Source organism: Megalopta genalis, chromosome 2 (assembly GCF_051020955.1).
Source record: "Megalopta genalis isolate 19385.01 chromosome 2, iyMegGena1_principal, whole genome shotgun sequence".
Classification (NCBI taxonomy): domain Eukaryota; kingdom Metazoa; phylum Arthropoda; class Insecta; order Hymenoptera; family Halictidae; genus Megalopta; species Megalopta genalis.
The window spans coordinates 21,214,077-21,230,942 of record NC_135014.1 but is presented as its reverse complement, the minus strand read 5'-3'; the positions used below and the strand labels follow the sequence as shown (position 1 = coordinate 21,230,942).

At 32.7% G+C, this 16,866-nt stretch overlaps 2 protein-coding genes across 7 annotated transcripts in view; one reads left to right on the top strand and one right to left on the bottom strand.

Annotated features, from left to right (window-relative positions):
* LOC117220653 (uncharacterized) overlaps positions 1-16,866 on the bottom strand; it is a 36,025-nt gene that overhangs the window by 7,381 nt on the left and 11,778 nt on the right. The gene's annotated exons all lie outside the window — the stretch shown is intronic.
* Positions 2,071-16,866, top strand: part of FucTA (glycoprotein 3-alpha-L-fucosyltransferase A) — a 34,657-nt gene continuing 19,861 nt past the window's right edge. For 2 of the 6 annotated variants that reach the window (XR_013032692.1, XR_004490321.2), the window contains exons 1-2: positions 2,215-2,444; positions 15,853-16,096. Coding sequence is in view for 4 of the 6 variants with exons in the window: in XM_033470841.2 (XP_033326732.1) it covers positions 15,935-16,096 (162 nt within the window). In the remaining 2 variants the exon portion in view is untranslated. The other 4 variants (XM_033470841.2, XM_033470843.2, XM_076518724.1 and 1 more) reach the window with 4 other exon arrangements.

Sequence of the window (16,866 nt, the reverse complement as noted above, 5' to 3'; positions counted from 1 at the left end):
AACCGTTTTACATAAAATAAAAACATTCGAATAACTTCCGCAATTGATGTAGAACAAATTCTTAAATTTGAAAATATTTTCTTCAAAATTAATATTAAAGCTATCAACATCGATCAAATGATGAGTTTCACATTTTTAATGTTACAATGATTAAAATTATAGCAATACTGTATACGAAATGATTGAATCCATTTTTTTTACTCAAAGCACACAAATTCTGAAGAAACAAAATCAGTTTAGTCTTGTTAGCTTTAAAAGGCAAGACATGTCAGCATCAATTTACCGATGTCATTTGACGTTTGCTACAACTTTTTCCAATAGTACCCACTTCCTTATACATTCCCTACCCATTGTATTTGTTTACGTTGCAACGATACGACAAAATAATAATATATCTGTCGTATTTAAATCAGTTTGTAACAGGCAGCGGAAAGGTCAGTTCTAATAACACCCCGCGAGTAATTGCGCGGATCATCGTTATTGCACTAAAAATGACTTACACTGGAGGCTGTTGAGAAATAGTGTTTAATAACACGAAGAAGAAATATCAAATTTATTTATTCCTTTATTTCGTTTATTTTTGAATAAAAAAATATCTTATTCGATAAAGATAAAGTTAATTATCCCCGAAAATAAATCAAACGCACAGAAACTGGTCATCCCACAGTAATCTGTGCCGCTACCCTACTAGTCATAAGATTTTTGAGAATAAATTTCAAAACATGTTCCACACTCTGGTCGACTTAGTCCCTTAGACTTCCACGCTAGTCGACTTAGAAACCGGTTTTTAAATCTCCGACCAATTCAATATTCTAGTACGTGTACATTTCAATCAACTTTTTCTATGACTCGTCTGCTTTTGGTACTAACCGGTAGATTTGTTCGAAAGTACTTTCTCAAAGTAGAATAACCGTTGTTGTCCCAACTAGAACTCGATTAGGTATTGATAAGATTCGATTAGGCATTGATAAAATGAAATTACGAGAAGTTTTTGCTTCGATAGATGACCACGCTTCGTTCACAGCAGTCCGTAACTCGGAAACTGTTTGCAATTGCCATATATTTTTCTTGAAATTATTCCCCAAAGCTTTTCGATTGGATCAAATTAATTGGACAATTAATGGTCCAATTAATTGGACAATTAATGGTCCAATTAATTAGACAATGGCCCAATTAATTGGACAATATAATGAACAACCTGGCTGTGTCAAAATCTGCTTTGGATTGTGTTCGTGCATGAATTGCGGCGTAATCATGCTGAAAAACGAAATTGTCATTCTCAATTTCATTGATTGTGTATTGTGTCGAATTCGCTTCATGATTAATTTAACAGATTACCGTTTTTTATTGGCTCCAGATGCAGCCCAAATAATTAACGGCCCACTACCGAGGTTACGACTCATTGCGACGTCAGTTTCTTTTCTTAAATCAGTATATACTGGCACGATTTATATAAATGACGATTCATATGAATAATGATTTGTATAAATAACGATTTATATGAATAACGATTTATATAAAAACCGATTTATACGGACAAATTACTTTTCGTAATTTGATTTTATCAATAATTAATAAATCGTATACTCGACGTTAATCCGAAGAAATGTTAATTATGCTAACTATTGATTACTTAATATAGAAGAAATTTTTGTTAATTTACTCAAAAAAATCGCGCGGCTTTGTGAAAATTTCGCACCTGCATTTTGTTAAGATACATAAATCCGCGTTGTTTTTTTATGAATAAATATTATGTCTATGAACGTGATCACGTTATGGTTTCCTTCATTTTCATTGGTGCGGAACAATTATAAGATTTCGCAAGAAATAACAGGTGGCCTTACGGAAATACAATCGGGCACCATAGATTTTCGGGGTCCAGGGTCCCGGCAGGGTGCAAGGACCCCCGGTCGGGTCGCGTCAGGACACCTCCTCACGGCACAGAAAATCGCGATGCCGTGGAAAAGGCGTGAGCATGCGAATTCACCCCATCGTATCGCAGAAACGAGGGCGCAGACGCGGCCCATATAGATTTTCGCTGTGGTGCTTTCGTGCGCGGGTTCAGTACCGATAAAGTCGGGGGTGTCGGCGATGGGGCGAAGGGGGTGGCGTGCGTTCCACGGGGAAAGGAGTTGCGCACACCCGGTGCTGGTAGAATAGGAGAACGGACAAGGTGGCACAGAGGAAGAGGCGGAAAAAGAGGTGGAGTAGGAGTAGGATACAGCGAGAGAGAACAGAACCGACAGGCTAGGCCAGCCGTCTGCAACATGAACTGCCTGATCGGGAATAAATAAATTTCGTGCGTAGGTGGTGCCCGGCCGAACGTTTTGGACATGTGACCGAGGGCGGGTGCATCATCGGGGTGCATCTTCGTGGTGCACTGCTACTGATATTTCGCCGAAAAGAAAACACGTGGTGCCGTTCTTCAGTATGCTTCTCGAACAGTAAGTCTCTTGATTATTTCAATATTCTCTGTATCGTCGACGTCGATTCGCGATCGCCGCAGCTCCTCGATTGCTCGTTGCCCTCCGCGAATTGTTTCACTTATTTCGCTGGGAAGCTGTTCGAACTTTATCGTTTTGTCACAGCAATTTATTAATAGGGTTCGCGGAATCGTTGTCTCTGTCACTGCAAAGCTTATCGGTCAATGTCTCCGTTCGATATTCGGTCTCGGGCTTTGTTGTATTAATTACGAAACGATGTTGTCTCTTCTCTGCTTTGGATGTCGCCGAAACAAACGATGATCCGTGTTTGACCTGTGGGCGCGGTTTCGCAAATGCAGTCTGACTGATGCGGCTTCGAACGAGAGATTACGGATTTTTTTGATGAAAATCGATAGCCGCTACCTGGGGCAACGGTCGATCGAGTTTTCTCGGTATCGGTCTTTGTCGGTGCTATTGTCTCTGATAACGATGTTTCGTGCGGGCGGTTTCGAGGACGTTGCTTTCTTCGAGTTTTCAGGATATTCCTCCGACGTTTCAGTTAGTATTGTATAGTGTGTAAATTGCAGTATAGTATAGCCAAAATAATTTTTAGTACAGTGTTCTTTAGATTAGGGTATTTTTTAGATTGCTACGTTTTCAGTGCAACAAATGCGCGACAGTTGGGCGTCCGTTTCTTTAGTGGAATTTAAAATGATTTATTAAAATTATTTAAATGTGTGAACGAGAAATTTTTTTACGAACACTATTGGTGTCACAATAATTCTGCTTTATACACTGTTACTATTTTGTTACATTTTCGATGCAACATAGATTGCACGCGAAGCTGTTCCTTCGGTGCAATTTAAAATATATCGCGTTTTAAATGTGTGAACATGGAATATTAGAAACACTATTGTATCATAATAATTCATTTTTCCCTGTTACAATTTTGTTATATTTTCGACGAAACAAATATTATACGCAAAGCTGTTCCCTCAGTGCAATTTCGAATATATTGAGTTTTAAATGTGTGAACATGAAATATTAGAAATACTGTTGTATCATAGTAATTCAGTTTTCCCTATTACAATTTTGTTACATTTTCGATGCAACAAATACTATACGCAAAACTGTTTCATCATTGCAATTTCAAATATATCATGTTTTAAATATGTGAACATGAAATATTAGAAACGCTATTGTTTCATACTAATTCAGTTTTATTGCAATCTTAACTGCCGTAGAAGTTTATTTTTAAATAAGAGCACGTTACGATTTGAAAACTGCTGATCCTGCAGTTTGATAGATGAAGATTGCAGTGTGCGATTTACATGTTAGCTGCTTAATATGATAGATCCGAAATTATCGGATTACTGTTCGCCCGCGTCCTTTGTAATTGATACCCTGCAGAAGTTGTAACACAGTGAATACACGTTTGAGTATATACGCTATGGGAATATTTAACGGTTGCATTGTGTCCCATCGGATGATTTCGATACGAAACATTGGGGTTGCTGTTGAAAGTACGCGGGGGTGAATTGGGAAGTGGGCGTGAAAGTTGATTCATGCTGGTACATACACCGTTCTATAGTACAGTATCTGGGTATACTTTGATAATAAGACGCGATAGCGTCAGCGCCGCATTATAGCCGAATTTAGTATTGAATTTCTAAAAAAAGCACACGACCAAGGCCGTTAATTTTGTTTCGTTGAATACATTTCGTACAGTTCGCGTATCTGTCAGTTCCAACTAAAAATAATTCTCGTTATCGGTGCTCGAGTTTCTGTCGTCGCAGAATTACTATTAATTGACATTTAGATTTACGGAACACTAAAAACAACTATTTCACATCAATTGATAAAAACAGCAGAATATATTTATTCAGACTTTTAGCGATTGTTATCATAAGAAAGAAAGAAACTTTATTGAATTAATTCTCCATAAATGTATGTTTATAATCTTATTAAATATAAATTAAAAAAATAAAGCTAGTAATAGTAAACCTTAAGGTTCATCGAATTTTCAATTATTGTTGGAGCTAACGGTTACCATTTCATTTAATTGTTTTCATTGTTGTATTATCAGTTTATGTTCATCTTTGATTGAAGTTTTTGATTATTCGATTCAATACAAAGAATACAATGATGTTCTCTTCTTGAATCTTGTTTTGTAAAGAATTTTGGATCCGAGATTTTTGGGATCTATTAATATACACCTTTAAAAACAGGGTGTTTGTTTAAGGGTCATCATATACAGGACGAAAGGGTTAATTGATTCTGTAATACGCAAAAGTCCCTTCCAATTACTTGGCTTAACGAACGAAACGTCGCCAAAGTCTTAATTTGTCGACTAGTACACTATTTTTATCGGTCTTTGGATGTATCTATTTTTAGCAAATTAATTTCATAATGAATCGAGGAAAAGTTGAAAAGTCAATTGAGAAGAAGTGATTAAACTTAGAAAATAATATTGAATTTTAATTTTAAGAAGTGTCTTTGGCAAAATAGTGTCAAATTAAAATTTGTAAAGGTGTTAATTATATGATCTCGAACTAATTTCCAGAATTCATTTATGTAAATATCGATGTTACAAAACTAGTAAGCTTAATTGCATTATCCATATTAACCAATAATTCAGTGTCAGCAGAGATTACTATTGGAAAAATATTCAAAAATGAATTTCTTCCAATCGAATATTTTCAATAAATCATTTTTATTATTAGAAGTACTTAGAAGTAATAGTAGAATTATTGACAAAGGGAACCAACTTTTGTTCAACTTCCATCAAAGGAAAGTTAATTAAGAGTTCTTTCTGTGTAAAGCGTAGACTCTTGAAAACTTAAATAGCTACTGCTGAATGGTGTGCCAAGTAAAGAGATCATGGTTTAAAGAGCACATTCGAAGTAAAAGATTATGTATATTATAAAGATAAGATTTTTTAATTCTTCCAAAAATTACTTAATGCATTGAGTACACGCTGCGTACCATTTAGTGTTTATGATCCATAGTTATCTCTCTCTCTCTCACCAAAAGATAATATTACCTGTTCGGTCACCATGACTTATCTCGCAAATGATAAGGCATAATATACATATATACATCCGTTGGATTTTTTGAGAGAACGCAAAATCGTTTATGACAGCATCTGTTTATTCTATCAACAAATTAGACGCCTGCATTCGTTTCAAAGTGATCACACCAATTGGTAAAACATTTCTAGATACTCTCGATTAACACAAATTATTATTTTCATTCGAAAGCAATTATCATTTTCACTCGAAACGAAATATTATTTTCATCCGATACAAATTATCATTTTTATTTGAAACGAAATATTACTTTCATTCGTAACAAATATCTTGATATAAATAATAAAATGGATTATAGGCAAGATTTACACTATAGTAACAATCTTTATTAAATTGATAACATAAATGAGTAAATCTTTTTGTTTCTATATTTAGATTTTTTTGATACAGCAAACGATTAAATTGTTGGAGCCATAGTATGAAAAATCTATTATTTGTCCATTTGATTAATAATATTTCGTATAGTGTATATTTGTATATTTTCAATTTACAATAGTAAGAACTTCACCGAAAAAATTACACGACTCCTATATTTTCCTTTAAAAATTGTTAAATTTGAAATTGCATTGTTGAATTTTAAACTGAGTTGTTGAATTAAATATTGAGTCGTTGAATTTGGAATTGAATTGTTAAATTTAAAGTTGAGTTGTTCAATTTTAATGTAAAATCGCGCCAACTTGCACAAAGTAGCGCTAACATTTTAATCATCAAGTGTAACTTGTGTTTTTGGAAAATTAATGTAATTATTCAAAACATTCTAAAATATAAAATAATAGTAATGTTTACAGCATCCGCTATAGTACATTCACGTTTCTCTCTGACATTTCAGATTATTCAAAGTGTATGCAGTTATGTAGATCGAACTGCGCCGGTCAGTTGAAATGAAATTATCTGAGTGATGCAAACCATTTCCGTGTCAACATGTTTTTTGCCAAAGATATCAAGAGACAGCTCTGCAAATTCTCGTTTCAAATTATCCTCTAATTATGGCTACTATATACTACTACTATACCGATTATAAAATTAATTTCGTTTAAATTGCCGCATTTCTTTTTTATTTACAGTTTATTGTAATGTTATTTATTTTGTTCTAATTGCTACATACTTGTTCGCTAAAATAATGAATATTTACATTGCCGTATTTATTTTGTTAATCTATAGTTTATTTTAGTGTTCCTTATCTTATTTCAATATCATTTCGACTGTTATTATTCGTTCGGTAGGCCAATTCATGCCGTCCTGTTTTTTGTGAACGGACATTTCGCGACAAAAGGATCGATAAACAGTGACGAGAAGAATCGAAATCTATGCACACATACTAATCTATTTCCACTATGCAGTTAGGCATGGTCGCGTTCTCTCTCTCTCTCTCTCTTTCATTCTAGGGTGAACTCGGAATAGACCCCGGTTTCTAGAACGTCAATTGTATCGTAGAAATAAACCGGTGCACTCAAAATACGCTTACCTGTGACAATTATGCGGAATGTTGTTGGCTATACAACAAACGTGAGTAAACAATACCGTTCGTTTTCCATCGACTGCCATTTTGTTCAGTGAATCAATCGTTATCGGAGTTTATCGATTCAATTTGTTGTACTAGAATAATTCTCGTCACAAATACTTCATGTAATCGAATGATTACTACAAAAGTGTTGCGGATGGGAAATTTTACACATGAATTTTACTTGATCATGCTTTTAATTTGAATTCGATTTGTCCTTTTGAAAAATGATCTGTCAAAAGTGTTTTCTTATTACCAACATTCTCTTTTTTCTTAAAAAATTTCAATTTTCGTATTCGATTAATATATTGTTGGATGTACAGTGATTTAAATAAAAAATTGTAATAAAAAAAAGTATAAATTATGAAAAATTTATGACAAAAATGAACGATTGTAAGACAAAATAGTAAGAATTGTAGACAAATTTAAGACTGTGTTCTAATATTACTTTGAATTTATTAAAATACTAAGCAAATGAAAGATGTGTTTATTTAAAATTTAACTATTATTTGTTGCAATTGAAGTAAAGAATTTATGAAATAAATATCCGCTAAAAGTCTTGAAGTAATTTTTCATAAAACAGATTCTCGCAAAGTGTAGAAATGCAATTGCAATTAATGGAGCACGTTGTTCGACCTGTTAATTTTCGAAGCATTTTTCGGAACTGTTTGTAATAGACAAGTACATATTTCGACATGTTTGCTTATTGAATCGACAAACTCATAAGACTGATAAAAGTATTTACCAGTCTCGTCGTGGAACTCCGCAAAACCACAAGAACCGTCGTACCTTGCAATTAGGTTGCGTCGAACGAGGATCCTTTCATTCGTTCGCAATATTTAATTGCAAGACAATAATAGTACTGCCAACGGATGCTTAAATCGTACGCAAAAGTAAACTGAAAAACCTCCAGGATATCTATTAAAATTTTTAATACTATACTGTCCTATTCGACTGCAATATTAAACAATAACACATGGTTATAACACAATAAAAATATTGATACATATTCGTGAATGAAACTAAACTGCAGTCGATGTACAGTAGGTAAAAGATAGAAAATATGAATCAATGATAAACTAATTAATATCTGTCACCTTTATTGTGTATTTACTTCATCAGAAATATTTCATAATACTAATTAATTTTTGCAGTTGACATACGTAACGTTCGATACAATGTTTAGTAACAATGAATTAATACTGCATCCATAAACAAGAAATAGATTCGCGTATAAATAAATAAATGATCTGAATTGTGATTGTTACACGTACATAGATAATTCAGCAAGGATAAATAAAAAAAAAAATTAGCCCACGAAATTCTCTCAATTTCGTTAAATTGAGACTCACTGAAATATGAAAGTATCCCGCATAGTGATGTAAAACAGGTAAAACCTATCAGTTTCCTGTTACACGGTTCACCATTAACACACTGTGTCGTCACTTCCTGGAGCGCAGCAAACGGAAAAAATTCAATTCTCATCTTATTTAGGTTATCTCGATGCTACCGGAATGCACAACCTGATTATACTTTGTCAACTATGTCTATCAAAACTACTGTTGCGACGGCAACACCGAAGGTCGAACGTCCCTGGCCATCCCTTGAGCAATTAAGCGATACCTGCGAACAGTAAAAAATGCACCCGAACGAAAATACCCTTCGACCCGACGAACGGACAACACGACTCATAAATTCCATATTTCCCAAAACGGAAAATTAACAACCCGAACTTTCGAACAGTTTCCCACTCCTCATTTCAAGTTCCTTCCGACATACCCATTTCCAATCAAAAACGCTTCATTTCCTCCACCAAAACCCACCATACACCAATCAACAAAAAAACCGAGGTGACAAGCGGAAAGGCACCTAGAACGTTAGACAGAACTGTTAGAACTCCCAGAACTGTTAGAACACCTAGAATTGTTAGAACCACCAGAACTGTTAGAACTCCCGGAACTCGTAGAACTCTAAGAACGCAGATAACGCATCGCTAAGACCATAGCTGTACTATAATATTAAAGTGTACATAAAAGCAACCAGCGACTTCGTTCAACGTAATTCCATTTGGAAACAACGCGCACATACAACTACATCTATGCTAAAACAAAATTCTGTAGAAATGGAACGAAAAAGTTGGATCGTTTTGATCAGAGTTGAGCAGTGATCGTTTATTTCGTGATTATTTCCGCATTTAATTACGAAAACTAATCACGATAGTCGCAATTATTAATCAATTAATCGTTCCTGGAATGAATCGGTAATCATGATAATCATAATAATGAATAAATGAATCATTGTTTTAATTAATTTTAATAATCAATAGTCATGATAATCATAATCATTGATCAATTAATCGTTACTGAAAATAAGTCAGTAATCATAATTATATTTTAGTAATCTACAAGCATGCATCTCTTATAGCTGTTCCGAAACTGTTCCGAATTATCAAGACTATTAAATTTTAATTGTTCACTAATCATTCAGATAAAAACTTCTGATTAATCATTAATCGGATTACTTTCTGCCCAACTGTGGTTCGGATCTGTATTGTCTACTTTGCTTAACATTATTTATCTTCTTAAGTACCTTATCTCTGTTTCCTTTGTCTATCATCTTATCTTCTTTATGAACACATTCATCGTTACATAATAATTAGATTACAGATTTTCTGAATCAATTCTAAGACATAGAAGTTAGATGAAATGTATTCTTTCTATAAATAATTTCAATTAATTCGTGTAATAATATTTTAGAATTTTACTAATATGTTCGCAGTTTTATATTTTACGTAGTCATCTTCATTACAAATGCAATTAATTTATACAATCAATTTTAATGATTAAATTTTGATTTTCGTATTACGTTATTATCGTTACAAATGAGCAAATGTGTCACAATTAGCAGTATAGTAAGTATCTACCTATAAACCACGTGATAGAACTTCTTTATCGGAAGTTCGACTGACGTTCGCTGACCCTATTGTAATTGTAGCTGATAAAATGCTGATATACCTTGGCTGGATGGCACCGGGTAATAGTAATTCTCAGGTAGTGCGCGAAGTAACACTGACTTCCTACACCGTCGTCGCAGCTATAGCGTTTATCGAATAAACAAACATCCTCGCGGTTGAAAGTTTCGATTTGGAAGTACTAAATTAATTAAACTGCACGTAAAGTTCGAGATTGCTCTCGGTACTGTGAGCTTCCGTGTTGAAAATGTCGCATGTGCACAGTGATTATTCAGCAAAAGTTATTGTAAACGAATTGAACGGATAATAATGATAAATGAGTGCAGAAATGATTCGTCGAGTTATCTAACATCCACGTCAAAAATCGGAAATTAATTGCAATTTCATTCGTGTGCCGAGGAGTTATCTTGAGTATCATAACGTGAGTTCCTCTTTTTTCGAATTATTGAGCTTGTTTTAGATCTTACACAGTCATTTACAATTAAAATTACGAAGCAATAAAGGCGAATATTTCACATTAGTTTATAAAAATAGCAAGTCTGTGTTCATTTCGATATTGAACGATTTTTATCATAGTATGCATTTGAAGAAATGATTAATCTTCTTCTAGGCATAACATAATCATTTACGATTATAATCACGAAACAACAATACCGAATATTTCACACTGATTTATAAAAATAGCAAGTTTCTATTTATATAGACCTTGCGTGATTTTTATCATAGTATGCATCGAAATAAATACATTAATTGAATAAGACATTGCAATCTCGTCAAATGAAGAATTAAATAACTTAGAACCCGTTAAAATGGCGGCTAGTCATAGTGTTACAAAGCCTAGTAATAGGCTTCCGGTACTTAATGCGATAAAAGTCGTTGCTGCGGTCTCCCGTTGCTCTCGATTAGGTACTTACAATATGCATCGAAATGAACAATCTAATTAAAATCGCAAAAGCTGTCTTTTACATCGCTACCGTTGTCACGAAGCTGGACATTTTCTATCGAACTCCGACTGTTTCAATTTCAACCAAATCTTTTACTATTTTTTTTTTCTTAGAAATTTATCTTCTGATTGTAGGATTTGAGTTTAGCAAAAAGATCGATGTTTATGTAAACAGCTGATTGTTATTTTCGTTGGAAAACCTTTTACGGAAACCTGTTCTCGGGTTGCGAACCTTTTCCTCGCCATTACGCTAACATCCGCAGGATATTCAGCATGTGGGCGATAACACGAAAGTTTTCAATTGTATATCTAAGGTGTTATCGTCATTAAAATAGTTGTATAGTTTCTTGGTGATGAACAGTTAGAAGTAGGTAATTCAGTAAACTTATTTCTGCGATATCGTTGAAGCTTCCATAAAAGAAACGACGATTTATCGAATTAGGAAAGTATTAATCAAGTTTTATGGCGTGGAAGATCGTTACACAGAAAATATCATTTTTTAACGATATCTTTGAGTGCAAAATAATTGCCGCGTTCATTTGTAATCTTTCGTTTTTAATTAAAGGATTTAATTAAAGGAAGATGTAATTTGTTTAAATCATTTACGAGAAGTAAGAGTTGAATACAAGCATATTTCTTCTGTTAATAGTTATTAATTAATAGTTCTTTGAACGTTTTTACCGTTTTGTTTTCGATTTAATTATTTTGGTTAAAATGTGTGTATGAATCAGTTCCGTGAAAAAAGAAAAACAAAAAATCGCATCGTTATCAAACCGATTACAGAGTTTGATTATCGGTTTGTGAGTTAGAGTCATGTTACTATAAGCAAGAGACTTTCGTCGCGTGCAATGCTTTTTAACTGTTTTAAACTAAAAATAGTTTCAACATTCGCTGTGATCATTAGACTGCGGATTTTATGCATTTCTGACAAAATGCATATCAATTTTATGCATTTCTAAGCAAAGAGATAAGTATCGAAATTTCTCCAGCATTTTGCAATTAATACAACCAATTTTAATTTTGCACTTATGACAAAATTGAATAGATGTCATTTAAAACAAGAATCAGATTTAAGGAATTTAACTATATCTATAAATTATTTTGAACTTATTCAAATTATTAGAGATCGACAGCAGAGTTGGGCATTATTTGAATAAAATTGTGTTAAACAGCATTTCGAATGAAATTTAATTAGAATAATATATCGAATAAATTCGTCGAATAATGTATCGAATAAATTCTGTGAATAATGTATCAAATAAATTCTGTGAATAATATTTCGAATAAATTCTACGAATGAAATTCTATTCGTTATTCGAATAAAATACGTCCAACTTGACCCAGAATATTTGTATTTTGCATAACGATTCACACGTTGATCACTGAAGCATAGCATTTCGTTGTTCGATCGTCTATCGGGAAGTAGAGTATGTAAATAAAAATTCACGCGTGTCCTTGCAAACTATTAGATAGTTTATCACACATGAACGACGCATATCATTAATTACCGGTTTGTACTGTAACGACAATGATCGGAAAGAATTTCATACTGCATTCATAGCAAATGATGTTGCATGTGATACAGAACCACTCAATTGTAATCAACAGACTGCAGATCTCTACGTTAACTTCGATTGTTATGGATATTTCGCTACTTTCCTATGGATTTATCAATTTAAAAATTTCATGGAATCAAAATAAAATGAAAATATCATTCACTTAAATAGTGTTGTAAAAGTACTTATTAATATATACGTTTCTTCTATTTTACTTGTATGTAGCTTAAATGAATAATGAATTTCAGGTTTTAGTACAAATTGATATCTTTTCACAAGAAGTAAAAAAAAAGATTTGTACTTTCATTTGGTATAAATAATGCAGCGACAGTTTTTCAATACTCATTAAAGTCGAAGATCAACAAATTATTGGATTAATATAATGTAACAACTAAAGGATACATAATCTTAGAATAATTTATAATTTCCTTAAACAACGTTCAGTAAGAATTTAGAAACTAATAATAATAATAATATCCAACATATGTACACGTAACAATCCTATATTTGCACAATAAACCAAACGGTTTAAATCATTAATAAATAAATAATTAAATAAATAATTGACTGTAAACGTACCAGTGACGTAATATATTGACATTATCTCTTTTACTAAAGCGAACTTTACTCTTTATGTATGTAAAACTGCACGCGTTTTTATACACATCATTTGCATATAATTGCATAAAGAGACGCAGTTTAGTCGTAATAAACTTGTTAAAACACTTGAGCAAAGAAGACAGGGTCTACTCGAAGCCGACAAAATCGTCTGTTCTTATTTCCATATCCCAGACACTTGTGCAAATTAAATGTGATCGGACATTTTGTGCGACGCATCGATCGCGCGGATCACACATCAAGTGCTAAATGAAATTGTATGGCTGTAATTTTGTTCACTATATGCCAGTGTATAAAACTCGTAACACTGGCATATACAGAAAATTTTTACGGAATTGACTTTCCCAATTAGCAAAGCCACTGAAAGTTAACTTTGTGCGTTACGTACAACTTTGCTTGCCAAAGCATTTAGTTTGGATCAATAAAAATAGGTAGAGGTCAATGTTCCTGGTTTTGAAATTCTTCTAAGTTCTCTCGATTATTCATTTACAATTCATTACGCGTAATTTGCAACGTCTATTTCTGTTTGCGAACGTTCTATTTTAAAACACAATAAGTAAGAATGATAGTGTTCTTATGAGTGTGTTATTATGATATTTAGTTTTTGCCTCGCGATAGCAGCTTTTATTTAAGCAACAATTTCGAATTTTACTTTAATGCCTAATAAATAAATTATAATAACGCAATTATTATGGAGAGGACTTATCATTTTTCAGAATCTTCGTGTTTCAACTTAGTTTATGAAATGCTGGGGTCGCGAACAACGCTCTTTAGAGCTCGAGCAAAATCCAGTTTCTACTCTGGTTGTCACCTTCTTCCACTTTATTTACACCCCAAGGCTGCAAATTAAGCGGAAGAGAGCCTCGGCGGACTCGAGATCACCAAAAAAAAATTATCCGTTATGTTTTCGCAACGTTTGTTTCACTCTTTCTGCTTCTGGTTTCTCCTACGAACTGTTTGAAAGATAAATAATAATCAACGATCGAATGAAAAAGCTTCACACGTGTACAAGCATATGCAATAATTTAAAAAAATATATTATAATCTAAAAGAGATTAATTTTGAATACGAAAAGTGTTACTTGAAAATTGCATTGTAATTATAATAATTTCACTTCTAAAAGAATATTAGTAAAAACAAAAATGAAAATATTATTGCAATAAAATATTGCATATAATTGCCTGCATTAATTGCAAGATTCAGGAGTTGCATAGACATTTCTTTCATTCTTCAATTATTTCATTGAGTTGAAAATAACGCAATAGAATTTTTAAATTCTTTCAATGTTTCCATTGTTTTGTATTCGATCTACACATTTTTATCATAAATGCATAAAATCCGCAGTATAATTATCATTGCCAAGAAGATATTTTTAAAACTATTCATAATATAAAATTCAAGTATTTTATTTTGTACTTCAGTCTATCAAGATACAAATATTTTATTTATCGAAATTTAACTTGTTATTTCCGATACTATTTCATATAACCTGTAGAATAACGATTACTCTAAAATATTTTGAAATATTTTTCCTATTTTGCAGCTGATTATGATTCATATTTGAAGATTTCTTGCTAAATCTTTTAATAGCAGCAGCAATTTTAATTGTGGATCAATGAATCACTTATAGTGACGTAATGTAATCTTTTTGGAGAGATTATTATTTACAAGGTAACTTTTAAGCATCTCGTTATCATATCATATAATTATCGAACAATATAATTACAGGCTTAACATGTTGATAATGCAGTTCGTTGCGAAATGAGGATTTTCGTGGGCAATCTTTTTTTGAAAATTTTCGTGATCTCGTATTTTTGTGACCATATAAAATATGATTGTTGACCCTCGTGTTACCAAGCTAACGAAGCCCAAAATGAATAATTAAGTAGCGCCAATGAATATTTATAGCTTGTTCAATCCAACGCATAAACAAATTTCTGTACAGTATTTCTTACACCATGAGTGTGTGATGAGTTTAAAGAGTATTCCGATAGTGCCCGCATCATGTATATTTATAAGGAACTTGCAGAATTATTTCGTCAAATGCTTCTTCTTGGCCCTCGCTGAATTCACGAAGTTCCATAACAATTTTTGTAATTCCATTTATCAATTTCTCTCAACATATTTTTTAATGGTTTCTTGGATCGCATAGAATCTAACTAAAAATATACTTGTATGTTATTGAAAAATGCATTATAATACAATGTTTTTCAGGTTCTTAGATTTTAGATGAAAGAATAAAATAATTACTATGCTAATGCAAAAGAGAGTAAAAATGTATTAATTAAAAACATGTAAAATCAATAAATTTGACTTCGATGAGATAATAATTAAGCAAGACGGTAAATAAAAATTAACTATAATGAGGGACGAATTAAAGTTTTGTAAAATGCAATAACATAACAAATTTTTATTTTTATTTAATATAAATATTTTCTTTCACGTTCAATTCAATATAAATATTTCCTTTTATGTTAAATTTAATATGAACATTCTCTTTTATATTCAATTCAATTCTTATGTTCAAGCCACTCTCAAGTTTTAACTTAAAATGATAAAAAAAATCGAGTACAATGTTAAATTAAATTATACATTAAATCAACCGAAAAAAATTGACTTTCACCACTTTTGCTTTAAATAGCTGATTTCTACTCTGGGTCCGAATGGACCCGAGCTCCACTGACAAATGTTAAAATGCAGTGCAACGCAAACGCTTTTGTTATTAAAGATCTGTCGATGTTCGTTTTCCAGTGTAGTTGAATGGACGCTGTGAGTGGAGGGTCAATCGACGCATGGATTAATCAAGATTTCTGACAAGAAGGAAACGTGCGGCATGGGTCTGCCTCGTTTCTCTCTAAAGGGATCCTTTTTGTACGTGCTATGCTTGTCCGGACTGCTATTGGTCATCCTGAATTTGTTGCAAGACGAAATATGGCATCGTATGCGACCTCATCCTGGACAAACATTGTCGGCTCGCGTCTCCGACAACACAAAGGTACAGTAAATTGCCTAGTATCAAACCCACAACTTTATCACGATCCCACACATTGGCCTAAATCCACGTCCACTCGAGGACTTCGCACTATACACGAAACGCTTCTGATAACTATTAGCAATTCAAACAAGGAAAATTTAAACGAGTAGGGGAGCACTGCCATGAATGGGACACTTTTATTTCGGACAAGATAACAAAAACACTAAATGACATAACTAATTCTAGTTTTAAACATTCGAAAGATTAGTTCCTTTACTGTAACAATGCACAGTGTCAATGCGATTCTTCTATGTTCACTTGTTTTATTTTTATTTGTTTTTAACAGTACATTTTGATGCATTCATCAATTGGTTGCATTGAATGGAACAGATTAACAAAGTAAAGCAATATTGGTATTAATCTTACAAGTTTCATTGTAAGTACAGTAGAGCCTTTCTTATCTGAAGGTTATCTAAAAACTTCAATCAAGTTCTCTACTAGGTAACAATATATAAAAATAATATGATACTTCATACAACGTTGCAAGAGAAAAGGAAAAATATTAATTTCAAACATAAAAAAACGATTAGACAAATTTCAGAAAGTTCAGAAAAATTAGAAAATTATCGTATTAAAAAAAGATGAGATATTTTATTATAAAAAGAATTAAAATTTTTGCGATATTGAAAATGTCCCATTCATGGTAACTCACCCCTATTCTAGACGTGCAATTTTAGAGTGATATTTGGGAATTAATTCTTCAAAACGATCGAATACGATAAATTGAAATT